The sequence below is a fragment of the Acinonyx jubatus genome, chromosome C2 (genome assembly GCF_027475565.1).
Source record: "Acinonyx jubatus isolate Ajub_Pintada_27869175 chromosome C2, VMU_Ajub_asm_v1.0, whole genome shotgun sequence".
Lineage (NCBI taxonomy): Eukaryota > Metazoa > Chordata > Mammalia > Carnivora > Felidae > Acinonyx > Acinonyx jubatus.
In genome coordinates, this window is record NC_069384.1 from 104,753,841 (window position 1) to 104,772,733 (window position 18,893).

Consider the following 18,893-nt stretch of genomic DNA (forward strand, 5'->3'; position numbering starts at 1 on the left):
ACTAAACATTATTTTTTCAATTATAAAATGAGATTAAGGGTATCTGGGTGGCTCAGTCGGTTAAGCACCTGACTCTTGATTTCGGCTCAGGCCATAATCTCATGGTTTGTGAGTTCGAGCCCTGCATTGGACTCTGTGCTGACAGCATGGACACTGCTTGGGATTATCTCTCTCTCTCGCCCTGCACCCCTCTCTCCAAATAAATAAACATTACAAAAAATAATAAAATTGAATTAATACTTCCTACCTTGCAGAATTGAGAAGGGTGAGTTAAATAATATACACTTGTGAAAGTTCACTGAAAATCATAAAACACCATGTAAATAAAAAAGCTATTATTATTATTATTCCCTCTCTGGCCTAAACTGTCCCCTTTTTCACCATGGTTGCTTTATAGCACTAGAAATACAAATTCTACAAAATTGTACAGGGAACCTCTTTATGAACAAGTAGAAGAACTTCCCACATATGTAGTACTAGAGGAAGTACTTGTATGGGGAAAGCACTAAGCTCTAACACCTGGATTGCTTCCTATGCCTGAACTATAGATCTCTGAAAATATATGCTGCTACCAGTCTAAGCATTTAATAACACAGAAATGCATAAATTAAGTCATACTGTACCTATTAAATTGGAATATTATACAACCAAGCTCTTAATAACATGAAAAAAATAACTACGTATATTATATAGCCAGTGAAAATGCAGAATACACAATTATACGTATCTGGAGATCAAAAAAAGTGAGATGGATTTGTGGAGTGGGAGGCAGAGTAAGGTGTGTTTATATTTTATTTTTATTCTGTAAAAAAGTAGAGGCCTAGAGAATTTGGCCTTCCCTCATCTCTTATAATACATAGTTAGTAAATTAAACTAACCTTGTACATACTGTATTATCTCAACATTGTAAAACAAACATTAGGAGGATACACTAAAATGTGACCAGAAGTTCTCTCTCTGGGTGGTAGGATTATGTGTATTTATTTCCTTCTTTACACTTTTTATACGTTATTCACATTTTCTACAAAATAGGTTCATATTATTTTTATAAAAAATGTAATTATATTTAAAAGAATCCCTCTAGGCAAAACAAAATGCAACATACAAAGTCTTGAGAAACAAATTTTAAAAATACATTCTAAGCAGTGTATCAATTCTCCAATAAAAAAATAAACACTTAGATTAAAATCTGGCAATTTAAATCTTGTTATCTTTATGCTTCCCATCTCTAAAAAAGATATATGAATGTAAACTAGTGTGAAGGGAAGCAATGGAGAGGACAAAATCACTTTCAGAAGAGGTACCATCACAGGATAGCACAGTAGATCATATACTATAATGATTAGATTGTGGGCTCTGGCATTAGAACTGTACTCAAATACTGGCTCTACCAACATAATAGCTGTGTGACTTACATTATCACTGTTGTTATCATAAAATTGGAATGTCATTTCTACTTTAACAACCTGGCTAGGAAGAAAGCACCATCTTTTTTTAACTTTTCTTTCTTTTCAAAAGTCTGTTTGTTCTAAATGTGCATCTTCATTTCTGAGATCAGTACATATGCAAATATGCACTGGGTTCCAAAGTATAATATATTTCTTAATGTATGTGTGTGTGTATATACACATATAATATATATATTACATATATGTTTTTATATACATAAAAGCTAGACACATGATGGTCTAAAGAGAAGTTGAAAGGATGCAGAGGGGAGATATTTTTCCAACAAGAGTCTATTTCAAGATTTTTTAGAAAGAGAAGACTTGTTCTTTTCAATCCTCAAAGTAGATGCTGGTCAGTAGCATTTCTGCCTCAGTGTTCTCAAAAAGATAATTAATAAAGCAATTTCACCCTGGAATTATAAAACAACCTGGATTTAAAAATCCGCTTGATTGAAAAAATCATCTATGAATATGGTGGGTAGAAACTAAATACGATAAAAATTAGTTGGGATATCTAGAATGTCATTGTCACACAAAATTTTTCTTTTCACTGATCTATATTTTGATGCTTACTTAATGGTGGTTTGCAGAGTATATTTCTTATTCTTTGTTTACATAAACGGGTGTTTTGTCTTTTCACATCAACAACCCTAATGTGGGATTTTCCTGAAAATGTTTAGTGTGTTTTGGCTCTGAAGACTAATAAGCATATTATTACTATGGTGCTTTATTCTGTCTTGGTCAGCAGCACTACAGCGTGACTTGGTCCAATCACAAGCAGTGACAGTTGGACAGGACTCAACAACATGACTAACCTTCTTTACTCTCATTCCAACATTTTCTTTTCTTTTCTTTTTAATTTGTTTTTTCAATGTTTATTTATTTTTGAGAGAGAGATAAAGACAGAGCATGCGCAGGGGAGGGGCAGGAGAGAGGGAGACACAGAAACTGAAGCAGGCTCCAGGCTCTGAGCTGTCAACACAGAGCCCGACGTGGGGCTCGAACCCATGAACTGTAAGATCATATCCTGAGCTAAAGACAGATGCTCAACCAACTGAGCCACCCAGGTGCCCCTCATTCCAACAATTTCTATCATTCCCAATGTCTCTTAGCAGTCTCTTCAGTATCGGAAAGTCTGTTACCCAAATATGGAGCACACTGCCGACCTGCCTTCACTGGCAACACCCTGAGACTAGTTCTGTTTTAAGCAAAAGGTACACAAAGGGTCTTTTGACTCACAAAGCAAACGACTTGATAATACACTGCCTCTTCAGGCTAGCAGGAGCATTTCATATGTTTCCCTCAGAGGTACAGTCTTGTTCCATGGCCTCATATCTTTATTTTTTTAATTTATTAAAATAATTTTTTTAATGTTTATTTATTTTTGAAGTAAAGAGAGACAGAATGTGAGTGGGGGAGGGGCAGAGAGAAAGGGAGACACAGAATCTGAAATGGGCTCCAGGTTCTGAGCTGCCAGCGCAGAGCCCGATGTGGGGCTCGAACCCACAAACCACAAGATCATGATCCAAGTCAGTCGGTCACCCAACTGAATGAGCCACCCAGGCACCCCATGGCCTCACATCTTTTAAGCTTGGGTTCTAGTGTGACATTGTCCATATCCTTTGCCTTAACTTCTGCTTTGTTTTCCAGTCTAGAATTACGATCATTATTACATCAGTTTCTTGAATGTCAGGTCTCCTCAAGTACAATCTAAATTTTAGTTCTACCTCAATCCCACTTGCTCTGTGCAATGCCTATTATTCAGTTTGACAGGGAATAATTCTTTTTTCTTGACATCAGAGATGTGCTCAATTGAGTCCTGCTGATCATCTTGGATTAGTAATTGTTTACAATAAGGTGTAAATGTCCAGATTTGAGATTATAATTTTAGATAAACTCAGCCTTTTCTATTCTAAAACCGTGGTTAGTTATCTAATCAAACTAAATTTGCACAAATAATTAGGCCCTACATAAACTATTTTAACATTTTCCATTCTATTTCTTAATTTTACACCAAGTAAATTAAGTTTAAACAGCTGTAATTTAGAAAATATTTTCATCATTTGTTATATTAATCCTCTAATTTTCCCTATCAATTCATAACATAAAATAAAGAATACCACATGATACTAGCAAAATAAAATAAATATATACACACACACACACACACTTTCAAGATTGGCCAATTACAGTAAAAATAGTCACATAAATGCATTTCTTTTTTTTAAATGTTTTATTTATTTTTGAGAGAGAGATAGAGACAGAGCATGAGCAGGGGAGTGGCAGAGACAGGGAGACACAGAATCCGAAGGAGGCTCTAGGTTCTGAGCTGTCAGCATAGAGCCCGACATGGGGCCTGAACTTGCAAACTGTAAGAACATGACCTGAGCTGAAATCCAATGCTTAACTGACTGACCCACCCGGGCACCCCACATAAATATATTTCTAATAGCATAAAGAAACAAGGCTGACTCATTGAAAACTTTTTAGTATTACAATTCTTCTTGGATGTCCATTCTGAACCTCTACAAGCAAGATTAAAGTTTGTTAGTCTGCCAGTAAGCCTAAAAGTATGTTTTGGGATAAAATATTTTTGGGATAAAATATTGTATTTAGAAACTAGGTCTGACTTCATTATTTATGGTATGTATTGAATAACATATAATCCATAATTTAATATCCTTAAAATATTTATCTCTGAGTATGTAATAGGCATACATCTTATGGCCAGAGGCAGATTATATAAGGTGTGCTGTAGGAGATAAATATTTACACACTCTAATTGGATTTTGGTCACATTTCTTTTATAGGGATAGTAATTTGCTATAGTGAACATATTCTGACATCATTAAAGTTATTAATAAGACTTGAGCCTTACTAACGTTAATGATTATGATCTGCAAAAATTATTTGAATTTCATCTGTTTTCTGTTAACAGGTAATTACTATTTCCAGATACTGATACTATGATCAAGGCAGAATGTTTTACTCATGCTAAGCCATCATCATCATATATAAATAGAACTTGATTCATGTACTTGCTAATTTGTCTTCCTGATGTGAACACTGGCCTGTGTTTGATCTTTAGCAAATAGATGTATCTCCTTATTTCTGTTAAAAATTAAATGTAAGATAACTTGACAGGTAGATAATGTTGCCAGCTTATACAACTCAACATCAGTTTTCTCCTCGATAAATAAGCATAGATCTTTTAAACATAGTGTAAAAGCAGGCTTTAGCTATAACTGTTCTATTGATCTTTGTCACACTGTTTCATTTCTCTGAGAAGATGGTGAAGTGTAGTGTAAGACTTTGCATGGTATTAACTGATTCATTTTCAGCTTCTGATTCCATAGACAGAAATCATATATGCACCATAGGAATCATTTTTGCAGCACAGTGTCCTTTAAAGTCACTCTTGTAGTACTACTTCTAAAATTAGAAGATGTAGGTGTGGAGCTTCGAAAGACTGATTTTGAAGTGTAAATATCATAAAATCAGAATTCTTGGCTTTTTTTTCATACTAATACCTACAAAACACACTTTTTAGATCTACTGGATGTACGTCTTCTTGGCTCCATAAATAGACAAATATCTTTTGTGTAGATGGCATGTCACTACCATGATCAAGAACTGGCCTTAAGAAGAAGTTGCACTTGTTGAATAATAAGTGTCAGAATGAACAGGTGGATAAAATCACTTATTTTTTTGTGGTATCACTCTGCCATTGTGGAGTTCCCAAAGGTGACACAGCATGGAGCTGAACTGATGGCAGGGGACTTTCATGTGGGGGAAAAGGAGAACAGTGAGTGAGTGCTCAGCTTCTCCATCTGTGTGGGATGCTGCTGGAGAAACTTGTTTCATTTCAGCAGCACCCAGAGTACTGAGGCAGGAACTCTATGACTAGGGGGGAGGATGGGAGGAAATCAGGACAGAAGAAAATCAAGGGGCCACAAGAGACAGCAAGAAGTGTAGAGCTGGTGTATTCATGCAAGGTGAGAGAAAATCCCACATATATCAGGACCAACAAACAGTATTTTCCACCTGAAGGTACATAGTTAAGATTTCAGCAGGTATCTACTACTTCAATGCAAAAGCAGTAGCACAAAACTATAAGGGACATGAAAAACCAATGAAACATCTTATCACCAGAAGATACCAATAATCCTCCAATAACTGAATTCAAAGGCATGAAATTTTGTGATCTAGCTGATCAATTCAAAATAGCTATTCTGATGAATTCAACAAGCTACAAGAAAACAGAAAGACAATTCAATGAATACAGGAAAATAAGAAATTTATGAAAGAGACAGAAATCACAAAAAATAACCAAACAAACTCTGGAGTTGAGGAAATCAATGAACGACATGAAAAAGAAAATGCAATAGAGAGCATCTACATCAGAATAGAATGGTAGACAGAAGGAGTGAGAGGTTAGGAACTTTGAAATAACTTAAATAGAAGAACAAAAAAATAAAAATAAAGAGAGTGAAGAAAGTCCACATGATCAATCAGACCTCATCAAACATACAAATATTAGAAGAGTGGGATTACAGAAGAAGAAGAGCTGGAGACAGAAAGTTTATTTAAAGAGACAATAGCTGAGAACTTCCCAAACCTGGGGAGAGACTTAGACATTCAGACATTCATGTTCATGAAGCTAATAGATCGGCCTATTATCTCAAAGACACATTGCAATGAAACTGTCAAAAACCAAAGAAAGAGAGAATCCTAAAAGCAACCAGAAAAGAAAAGACTGTAACCTACAAAGGAACACCCATCAGGCTATCAGTGGATTTCTCAGCAGAAACCCTATAGGCTAGGAGAGAGTAGAACGATGTATTCAAGGTCTTAAAAGAAAAAAATGGCCAGCCAAGAATACTCTATACATCAAGTTGTACTTCAGCTATGAAGGAGAAATAAAGACTTGCCTAGACAAACAAAAGCTGAGAGAGTTCATCACCATTAGCCTTGCCTTGAAAGAAATGCTAAAAACTTCTTCAAGCTGAAAAAAAGATGTTAGTGGCATGAAACATATGAAAGTATACAGCACACTGTTAAAGGTAAATACACAGATTTAGGAAACTATAATTCTGAGAAAGGATAGTGTATCAACCACTTAACTACAGTATAAACGTTAAAGGAAGAGATTATTAAAAATAACTAGCTACTATATTTTTTTGACAAATACACAATATGAAAAGTGATAAACTGGGACGTTAAAAATATAAATTAGGGAAGTAACAGGGTGACATAAAAAATACAAAAGGGAATATTAAAAGGGTTGAGCTTTTGTATGTGATCAAAGTTAAGTTGCTATCATCTTAAAATGGACTATTTTATCTATAAGATGTTTTATGTAAGCCTCGTGGTAACCACAAAGCAAAAAGCTACGGTAGATTCACAAAAGATAAAGAAAGGAGCAACAGAGCAAACCACCATGGAAAATCACAGAGGAAAAAGAAACAATGTAACTATAAAACAGCCAGAAAGCAACTAATACAATGGCATTAGTAAGTCCTTACATAGCAATCTAGATATCTCTTCCTTTCCAAAAGTTGAAGTTTGTATTATGCCACTTCACTTTTACAAAAGACCTATGTTAGTACCTATTTTCAGTAACCATAAGAAATCCTAAGAGGACTTTCACTTTTACGAAAAAAGGCAGAAAGCAAAAATAGCACTCTATGTTTGTTTTACAGTGAGCTACTGTAGAGGCAGCACATACCCCAAGCAGCAAGAACGGCACTGCCAAGATCCTGCCCCAGGAACTATACTCAGCATTTAAGCATCAAGCAGCCACAGCTTTGAACTATGTCTGTGAGCATCTGTGCTTTATCTCAATTGATTCTGTGTATCTCTTAGCAAGATGTCCTAAAGTATCAGAAAAGAGGTCTGGGAATACTCCAAAAATGTCCCATATATATTAGGTAACTGATTTGCTTGACACCATTTTGGCTTATGAAAGATTTCATAGGAATGCTCTGCTTTCAGATAGTAGGGGAAATCTGTAATTACTCTAAATGCAAATGTACTGAACTCACCAATCAAAAACCACAGAGTGTCTGGACAGATTAAAAACAAAAAGAAAAGATCCAACTATATAGTATCTACAAGAGACTCACTTCAGATTCAAGGACATATACAGGCTCGAAGTGAAGGGGCAGAAAATGATACTCCATGCAAGTGAAAACCAAAAGAAAGCAGGAGTAGCTACACTTATATAAGAAAAAAACCAGACTTTAAGCCAAAAATGGTATTAAGAAAAAAAGAAGGCCATTATATAAAGATAAAGAGGTCAATTCATCAAGAAGATATAATAATCATAAATATATGACATATATATATGGTCTTGGCAATAATTTTGGATAGGACATCCAAAGTATAAACAAAAGCTAAAATCAGTTAGTGGACTGTATCAAATTCAAAAGCTTCTGCCCAGAATAAATAATCAACAAAATGAAAAGGCAACCTACAGAATGAGAGAAAATATTTGCAGACCATATACTGGATAAGTGGTTAATACCTAAAGCATATAAATAAAGAACTCTTACAACTCAATAAGAGAAAAACAATCTGATTTAAAAATGGGCAGAGGAACTCAACAGACATTTTTTTCCAAAGAAGACATCCAAATGGTCAACAGGCTCAACATCACTGATTATTAGGGAAATGCATATCAAAACCACTATGAGTTTTCACTTCATACCTGTTAGTATGGCTATCATCAAAAAGATGATATAACAAATGTTGATGAAGCTATAGAGAAAAGGGAACCCTTGTGTACTGTTGGTCAGAATGTAAATTGGTACAACCACTATGCAAAACAGTATATAAAAGTGGCTCAAAAACTTAAAAATAGAACTACCATATAATCCAGCAATTCTACTTCTGGGCATTTATCTGGAAAAAAAAGTAACTAAACTAATTCAAAAAGATATCTGCACCCCCTTGTTCACTGCAGCATTATTTCCAATAACCAAGATATGGGAAACAACAAAATACGCATCAGCAGATGAATAGCTAAAGATGGGCGTGCGAGCGTGCGCACACACACACACACACGCACACACAGGAATATTAATGGAATGTTTGGGAATATTAATGGAATGTTATTCAGCCACGAGAAAGAAGGAAATCTTTCTATTACCAGAAAGTGTGATTCAAAATATTTAGGGTATAGAAGTATATGCTTCCTTTCATACCTATGAATAATGTGTAATGCTTACTTTATACCAGATTCCCCTAACACCATTTACTATTTCACATGTCTCTACTGTCAAACAGCCACAATATCTAACAAAATGTTTATATTGTTTATATCTCTAGCAAGTGGGAGGACAGCTAGCTTTCATTTTTTTTCATTAATATTTCCTTTAGTGAAGGGTCTACTAGTGACAATTTCACTCAGTTTTTGCCTATGTCTTTACTGCACCTTCACTCTTTTTTTTTATAAAAACAAAAATATCTATTTAGTTAATGAGTTGTTTTTCTTAAAGTTACAGCTGACACACAATGTTACATTAACTTCAGGTATACAACCTGGTGATTCAACTTTGCACCTTCATTCTCGAAGGATATTTTCCTAGGTTTAGAAGTGTAAGTTGGCAGATTTTTCTTTCAAAAATTTGAGAGGTGTCATTCTACCAGGTATTGGTCTAAGTATGCCTTCTTAAATGTTTCTGTTTAGAAATCAGCTCTGGTCTAGTATTTGCTACTCTGAATATAATTTATTCTCTCAGCTATTTTAAGATGCTTTTGTCTTTCATTTTTATAACTTTATTTTTACTTTATTTGTATTTTTTTGAGACAGAGAGAGTGAGCACATGCACGTGTGCGAGCAGGGGAGGGGCAGAGAGAGGAGAGAGAGAATCTTAAGCAGGCTCCATGCTCAGCACGCCTGACACAAGGCTTGCTCCCACGACCCTGAGATCATGACCTGAGCGAAAATCAAGAGTTGGACGCTTAACTGACTGAGCAATCCAGGAGCCCCGGTTTTTATAACTTTTTTTGTGTGTTTTTTTAAATTTAATTTTTTATGTTTTTAAATTTACATCCAAATTAGTTAGCATATAGTGCAACAATGATTCCAGAAGTAGATTCCTTAGTGCCCCTTACCCATTTAGCCCACCCCCCCTCCCACAACCCCTCCAGTAACCCTCAGTTTGTTCTCCATATTTAGGAGTCTCTTCTGTTTTGTCCCCCTCCCTGTTTTTATATAATTTTTGTTTCCCTTCCCTTAGGTTCATCTGTTTTGTCTCTTGAAGTCCTCATATGAGTGAAGTTATATGATTTTTGTCTTTCTCTGACTAATTTCACTTAGCATAATACCCTCCAGTTCCACCCACGTTGTTGCAAATGGCAAGATTTCATTCTTTTTGATTGCCGAGTAATACTCCATTGTGTGTGTGTGTGTGTGTGTGTGTGTGTGTGTGTGTGTGTGTGTGTGTATACATACCACATCTTCTTTATCCATTCATCCTTCATCCATCGATGGATATTTGGGCTCTTTCCATACTTTGGCTGTTGTTGATAGTGCTGCTATATAACTTTTAATGTAATGTGCCTAGGTGAGGTTCTACTGTATGTATCTGGTTTGGAGTTTGTAGCATTTCATTAGTTTGTAGCTTGGAGTCTTTTGATAGTTTTGGAAACTTCGCAGCCATTTCCTGTCACATACTACTTATCCTAAATCTCTTTCTTTTTCTGGGACTGCAAGTATAGTCACTGTGAATCTTTTCATCCTACCCCTTATGTCTTTTACCTGTATTTTACATCCTGTTGTTTTTCACTGCTTCATTCAAGATGTTTTCTTCTAATCTTTCAGTTCTCTAATTCTTTTTTCTGCTCTGCAGAGCTGGAACTTAAGCCTTAAGTTCTTGATTTCAGTTAATGTACTTTTCAGTTCAATTTACTCTTTAAATTCTTTAAGAGTTTCCAATTACGACCAGAAATGATCAGTATTGTCTTTTATTTTCATGAACAAATTAAGCAGAGTAATGTTAAGATTTGCATCTAACAACTTCATTATCTTGATCCTTTGTGAATCTGTTCCTGCTGACTGTTGTTTCTCTTGTCCTCTTGTTTCTCATGTTTCTTTATCTTGTCTTATTTTCTCATATGCTTGGTTATTTTTAATGGATGTCATATAGAAAGAGCTGTAAAGATAATTTGGGGGCTTAGGATAATGTTATCTCCTTCCAGAAAGGATTTATATCTGCTTTGGTAATTGGCTAGAGGCACTAGCAACCTTGAAATCATTTTAATTCAATCAGGAATTGAGATGATTCAAACCTGGGCTTCAGTCCCTAGGGGTGCCTATTTCTGGTTCATCCTCACTTTTAGGGAGTAATCTGTTAAGATCCCAACCTAATGCCTACTGGTTTTATCAGAATCTTCCTTTCCTTGACTGGCCCCAAATTCTAGATTTTATCCTAATAGCTCCATGAGTCTCTCAAAAGCTCTGCCCAGATTCTTAGCCTTTCAGTGACCTTTTTAAGAATTGGCAGACAGATAATACTACTGGAATCATTTCTAGGGGAAAACTGGCTCCAAATGTTGAACTCACCATTTCTTCTTGGAACTGAGACCCATTCTTCTCCATTGCCTGAGTAACTCTCTGATGCCTTCAAAAATATATCTTAATATTTTGACCAGCTTTTCTATCTGTTCTCAGAGGTGGGTGAGTTAAAATAAGCTAATCCCACCATATTATCTTCATCCCATAAGTTTTGATATGTGATCTTTATATTTTCAACTGTGATTTCCTTTTCTACTGATATGTGATTTCCCTTTTTACCTCATCACTGAGTGCTAAAGCATTTTTTAAACCAATAAAATAGCAACAACATTTTGTAAAGTCTATAAAATAGTTCCATATCTATTATATCACAACTATATTCTTAGATGGTAGATGACTTATTATCATCCTTATTTACTAACAGATGGGGAAACTGGGCTTAAAGGGACCTCTTATGGTCACACAGAGGGTGAGAAAACCCTAACCTCTATATAATTTAATTGTATTTTATTATTTGTTTTCATGTTTACTTTCTGTCTTCACCCTCTAGAATATAAGTTCTTTCAGTACAGGGGCCTTGATTTCCTCTTTTACTGGTCTATTCATATGGCTTAGAACAGTACCCAGCATGTGCTGGATGGTCAGTTAATTTAATGATTTGATAAAAGTTACAAAAAGAATGAAGGATAATAGGGTGAGCATTATATTTTTTGTGTTACAATTCTGAGGAATAAAATTTTACATTTATACAGTACTATGTAGTTTACAGTAATTTTTAAATACTACAAGCCATTCCTATTTATAATAATTCTAGGTAGATTTTATAATCTTCCTCACTTTAGACGCACAGTGAAGTTAAGGGACTTATTCAGTCACAGAGCAAGTAAATGGCAGAACTGGCACTCTGAATCTCATTCTCTTACTTCAGCTAGAATAGGCTAGGGCTATTTCCACTAGGTACCATTGACTCCTTATATTGCAATGACTTCCCTTGGTTATTCACAAGATTGTACACCTGTGGGCATTCAAAATGTATGTCAGCTTCCTAATGTTTAATTTATAATGGAGAGATCTGATTGAAAAGAAAGCTATAGCCTTTAGTTGGTCTTGAAATTTGTGTGTGTAGAGCAAAGAAAATATTTAAATTAGTGAGGAAATACATGATGGTTGTCACTGGAGGCCTAACAATGGTTAAGTAGAGATCAGAGTATTTGCATTCCATGTACATGAACACCTTACTGAAAATAAGTAAAATGTGATCTAAACTGGCCTCTAAGTCCATACAGAGCACAGCTGAATGCATATGAAGCAAAAACATTATTAGTGAGCTATTAGAAAAATAAGGAGGAATCGTTTCCTTTGTTAAAAAGTTAGTTAAAAATGAATTAGCACACATTTACTGGAAGCATCAAAACTGAGGAATAAATAGCTGATGTTATGTAATATGACAGATAACTCTATACAAAAGAAAGGTTAAAAATGTTTAAAATCAAGATCTTGTAGACACAGAATCAAGAGGACTATAAAGGAGAAATCACTGCTGAGGGAAATAGGACAGATGGCGAGGCTAAATAACTGGGTATTTGTTCTTGAGTGATTTTGACTAAATAAAGAACTTGAGGAGAAAATATGGAATAAAGCAATGCGTTCAGATTCATTTTCTTTTTAAAGAAAACAGCTTTCTAACATTAGAGCTAATGTGTTAAAAGACTATACAGATATTTTTACAAAGTACTACATTATGAAAGATGTAGAAATGTTAAATCTGATACATGGGAATACAAATTTCCTTAAAAAGGAGATTTTAAATCTTGGAATGGAACTATCTAATAAAGTAAGACAAAGGGGAGGGGGTTTCAAATGTTTAAATCTAAGAAGGAAACAATACTGCATATTCTAGCAGGTAGCCAATTAGGATGAAGGCTAGAAAGGACAATCCCTATTTCCATCTAACCTATTTACATCAACATGTGGACCTAATAAACAATGACTCCTAAGTGATACTTCTGCATTTTACCCTCCTAACTTCACTCTGACATTCTTATAAAGGATCTCTAGAAGGGATAAGGGATCCCTCAGAGTTCCCAACACTCCTCTTCTCTGGTCTTAGGCAAGGAACCACAGTAGAAAGAAAGAAGGGATTGTAAACACTTCTCTCCCTGAGTGTGGTAAGACTTGGTGTTAAGTGTGCTTTATGCTGCTAGGGACCTAAAAGCACTGGGACAGCCAGTACCTCTGAGAAAGGGACCTGAGAAATTAGATGCCTAGGTCTGTCTCTGGTCCAGACTTTGAAGGCGGCTGTGAACTTGTTGACAAGTGCGTGTGTTACATAGACCAGTCATTCACTAAGGAGGAAAGCATCAAGATTATTAGGAAAAGGACATGGACACCTCCACAAAATGTGCTTCTGACTAGAGTATCTCACCTGATGGATGTCCCAGAAACCCCTGTGATGAAACTTAATATGAGTACAGATCTATCTGAGGACACAAAGAAATACAGTAAGGAAGTGCTTAAGGGTGAGATTGAGAGAGGAGGGCAAAGGATAGAGGAAGAAGGAATTAAATAGTATTATATTTGATCATAAGGGTTGTGATTTATGTTTAAAGAAGGGGAATGTGCACTGGAATCATACTGCCTGGGTCTGTGTACTGGCTTTACCATTTACGAGCCATAGAGCAAATTATGAAGCCTTCGTTTCCTATCCTTCCTATAGTACAGGGATAGTAACAGCACAAACCTCACAGAGTTCATGATGATTAAGAAAGTTAAAATATGGAAAGTATTTAGAACATTGCCTGGCATTCCTTCTTCCTTTCACTTACTTGCATTTTTTTATCCCCAGCTTTGCTAAAGGACTGACTGCAACAAAAAAGATGAAATTAGGGCTAATTTATTTTACTTCTTATCAATCACATGTGGCAAAAGGTTTGATGAATTTCAACTAAATAAGACTTGAGGATTGCTCTAAATCTTCACTTGACTACCTCATATTGTGTTCATATTATTATCACTGTCCACCATTTCCATAAATAATTGAGACTGGGTTGCCCAACATTTTTGAAAAAAAAATATTTGAAGTAGAAAACTAACAGATGGGTAGAGCTATCTTGAATAAACACAAGGGGAAAAAGAATTCAAAAGCTGCTAACATGGCACAAATAAATTTGTATTAGAAATCATAATACAACAAAAGGCTATTATGCTTATAGATGGATTTAGAACATAATTAAATCCCTTAAATACTATATTAAATATAAAAATAAAATACAGAAGACCTGAGCAATTTTGTTAAAGCATTCAATAATACCAAAAAATCAAAAGGAACAAACTTGAAATGACTTTTAATTACATACAGTCAGAACATTTTCAAACACATACAAAGAAAAAGAGGAGGTGAAGTCAAGCATTTATTATATTGAAGAAAGAATACGGAAGAACACAGAACTGAAAGATTTCATACTATTCATTTTTCCTAAAACACAATCTAGAATTAGGAAAAAAAGCACTTATTTTTAAAGAAGGACACTATAAACCTAAACCTTAAATATTCAGTTGAGTTTTGCTAAATAATGTAACCTTTATATAATTCAACTCAAATGAAAAGTTAGAGGGTAAATGGTTCAAGAAAGAGGATTCATACCAATGTACTAGTGATGTCTGATAAGTGGAAACTCAACAGATCTGTGCAAGGGCCATGAAGAGCTCTCTGGGCTCTCACCGTTTAAAGGGTAGAAGGCAAAGTAGTTACCCTGGACCAGGGCTGGTGAGTAGCCTGACTTTATCTAGACTACAACATTTGCAAACATAAATAAAAAATACCCAAAGGAAAGGACTGCATAATAGTCAGAATGTATTTGCAAGGCAAAGATCTTGCTACACTAATACAATAGCTTTTTTGAGATAACAGAAAATGGGTAAAAGGAACTGGGGATAACATTTATCTACATTTTAACAATACTTGCAACCCTGTGCTGCATATCAGCATGCTGAGAAATTAAGAGATGAACTATACAGATGATGTGATAGAATGAATTACTAGTGGCTTATAAATTGGAAATACAGGATTATTACTCTTTTCAGAGGTAGAAATATATACACATACACATACAGATATACTTCAGGTTTCAGTCTGTAGCTAGACTAATTACATGAAATAAAATAAATGCAGCTTATACATTAATCATTTTCAGGAAGGGTTAGTTTGATAGTATTCAAGTATCTAGACAACATATAAGAAAATAATTTTGGAAGCAAACAACAACAAAGAATGAAACACACCTTTTATCTTTTGAAATCAGTGTCATACAGGCTCTGTACCAACAGAAGTTTTCTCCAACATTTGTGGTTCTAATTTTCCTATGACTTTTGGGTGCTTATAAAATTCAGTGAGCTTAGGTAAAGACTTGATAAATCCACTAGCAAATACTGATAGTATTTTGAAATTCCTTTCTTTTTGAACTACTGTAATTCTTTAGAGAAATAGCCTAATGGATGAGGTCTTAGAAAAGACACAGAACAGGGCACCTGACGGCTCAGTCAGTTAAACGTCAGACTCTTGATTTCGCCTCAGGTCATGATCTGATGGTTCATGAGATCGAACCTTGCATCGGACTCTGTGCTGGGAGTGTGGAGCCTGCTTGGGATTCTCCCTCTCCCTTTCTCTCTGCCCTTCCCCTGCTCTCTCTCTCAAAATAAATAAATAAACTTTAATAAAAAAAGAACTCTATTAAAAAAAAAGAAAGGAGACATAACAAGGTTGGTTGACACTTTCAAAAGAGGTTATTTAAAACCAACTGCAAACTCAAGATAAGTTATTTAAGCATGGATTTCAAAGAAGGAAGGGTAAACTGGCCATTTGTTCATTCATTCCATAACTAAGAAACTGAGTATTTATTATGTGCTTCGTGGATACTAAATCTGCTACAATCCTAGAGTTGATACTCTTGTTAGGATGGAAATTAAAATAGCTATAATTAGAGGGATGTGCTTTTCAAACAGTTCTCAGGTACTGAAATGAAAAATGTTACTTATATCACAGACTAAGTGCAAGGTCAGTTTGACTTCCTGAATGTCTAAAGTAAAGAATATTCTCAAAAGAATTGCAATATAATGTTAAAGTATCTAAAGTTACTTAAGAAATCCTTAATAAAATATCTTTGAAAATATGTTTAGTAGTGATAATAATGAAAGGGACTACTGCAATCAATTGTCACTGTGTAAATGAGGGGTTCTGAAGTATTTAAAGGTTTGTTTTACTAGGGCAAGCATTACATTATAAAGTATAATATAAAAAGCATTATAAAATATTATATATTTTTCATAATGATGAATCACCTAACAATTTCAGTATCCGTGGTTACCACATCAGAGCCATCCTTTTTCAACCGATGATGACTCCAATTAAGATTTGAATTAATGGGATTAGACTAATAACTACAACTTATATTCACATGGTTGGTAATAAGTACCACACTTGTAATTTACAGTACCACAGTGTTTTATAAGGACTATTATGTTATTAATTAGTTACATTGATGAGAATACCACATAACATAGCAGTACTAAAATAAAATAATTTGCTTAGGCTACTTTCCATCTAGTATTATATCTATTTGTTCTATGGGTGACCATAAGCATCACTGAAAGCAGATAGATTGTTTCCGTTAACAATGTCAAAATGTGCACTTCAGAAAGTCAAAAGAAGAGAATTCTACTGAGGATTCTTGCTATGGGAATTCACTTGTTTTCTCACTATGCCATGAAATCAGGGCAAAAGCATGAAGTCAGGACTTAGAGGGGTCAAATAAGGTAAGAACACTATCCATTTATATGTATAAATTAGTCCACATTTAGTTCGAATCTACTTATTTGTAGGGTTCTGCCATCTAAATCTAGTTTCTGTTGTTGGTGTTTCCTTGCTTTGGGACCCTGACTCTAATGGAATATTGTTTTTAAGCACTCTAAACTATCGTACTTCAACATTTTAGGTTTGACTGGGTCTCAGCCTCGATTGGAAATTAGGAGTGCAACTTTTTTTCCTTGTTGTCACAGTAAAAGATATATACCAGGATAAAAATTACAATTTTCAGATTTAGACAACAAGCACTCAAAGCGAATATTTTGGAATACATTATCAGGTTTCAATTCTTGAAAGCTCAAAGAGGAAATAGTTACTCTGCTAATTAGCCAGTAAAGTGACATGACTGCAGTCCAAGTGGATCATCTACTTAACTCACCAAGAAAGATTTGCCTGGATCTTGCTTTAAGCTCTGTATTTACAACCATATATCTAAAGCCTCTGTGAAGGAAAAATGTAAAATATTCACTCAAATAATTCATAGTAAACTAAAGGGGAAATAAAAATTTGTTAGGGGAGATAAAAAAATGTGGTAGATTTCTTTGTGTAATAGTTTTGGGTGGTGGCTCCAATGTTATTAAGAAAAAATATTTAATCTATAAAGATTATGAGTTTCTTAATTTGAACTATAATAATTGCTGAAACTTCAGATTTTATTGTTCCCTTTTAACAGCTTTTTAATTTGAAGTATTACTGACAAGGGGACTTTACTTCATTACTGCTAAAATATTTCAAAAGGTACAGATAAATTCAATACATTTTTATAACTGATTTTGAGAATTTGTTCACTTTATAGTTAAAAGTCAGAAGGAAACAAACCAGCACCAGCTCTATTTTATAATTTTCTATCTTTCCAGTTTCCCCAAAATATATACTAGGATGCTTATAAACTAATTGTACGGAAGCAAACATTAGTATCCAAGACATAGAATATAGTGTGATATTACGTCAGAATTTAGGTTCATGAAGTGGCATGAGGTATCCCCTGAGGCATGTGATTATAATCTAGGGTTTATCCAAGGAATGAAGACAACCATCCCAAATAGTGATTCCCCCACAGAATGACTGCTTCAAAACAAAGTGAACACATGCTTTTACCTTCCTCCTTTCTTCTCTTCGCTTCTTCTTCATTTCTTTCTTTTGCTTTCAATGCTTCATCAGCTTTTGCTGAAACAAAAACAATGGAATTTCTGTACTTATTTTATGTCTATATCATAAAATATTGAAAATATTGGGGAAAGGGATAAGAAATTCCTTGCATATTTTTTGTGACCTAGTCAGAAGTAAAACACAAAATGGCTGAAAATCTGTAATATACCTTTTACATTTACTCAGAATATTTAAAATATTATTTTAGAATCTTTGAAGCTCAGTTTGAGATAATCTCTATACAAAAAAGAAAATAAATTTAAGCAACATAAAGTTTAGATGATGGTATATGAATTGGGAATAACTATTGTTCATAAATCATCAGATTTGGTCAGTGCAACGCATCTGTTTTAAACTTTGGGGGAAAGTTCTTAAGCTACAATTCACATTTTAAATATAAGAAGCTTGCAATATCTTTGGAACAGTATCAAATTAGGTAGCATATTATTTTTTTTTTTCATTGCATATCATAGTAGCAGTTCTTTATTCATGTTATGACAGGATTTGGTAAAAAGAGTCTTTTTCCCTCTAGAAACCTCTTCCCTTATTACTTAATTATCTACTAGTTGCTCAACTGCAGGGGTTTTCAAACACTTTACTACAGATGTTAAAGAAGATTAAAAATATACAGCACAGTAACAAGGGACTATCAATATACTCTGTAAATTAATTAAATTTCTGTTCTAGCACATCATTTATTCCAAAGCATTAATGTCTCAAAGGAGCGATTCTCCTTTATTGCCAGCTCACTGCCTGATGAGTGAACTAAGTGAAAATAAGTCTCTAATAGCATTATAGTTGATGAAATATTAAGTTAAAAAAGTATTGCCTCATCAAAAGAAAAAGAATCAAACTGTGCCAGCATTAAACTTTGGATGAGCCTTTATTATAATGATAACAGCAATGTAAACTGTGA

General features: G+C 34.5%; 1 protein-coding gene across 1 annotated transcript in view; it reads right to left on the reverse strand.

Annotated features, from left to right (window-relative positions):
• RSRC1 (arginine and serine rich coiled-coil 1) overlaps nucleotides 1-18,893 on the reverse strand; it is a 414,930-nt gene that overhangs the window by 55,128 nt on the left and 340,909 nt on the right. Inside the window, exon 7 of the mRNA XM_053221270.1 lies at nucleotides 17,927-17,995. Within this exon, the coding sequence (XP_053077245.1) occupies nucleotides 17,927-17,995 (69 nt within the window). The remainder of the gene's footprint in view (nucleotides 1-17,926; nucleotides 17,996-18,893) is intronic.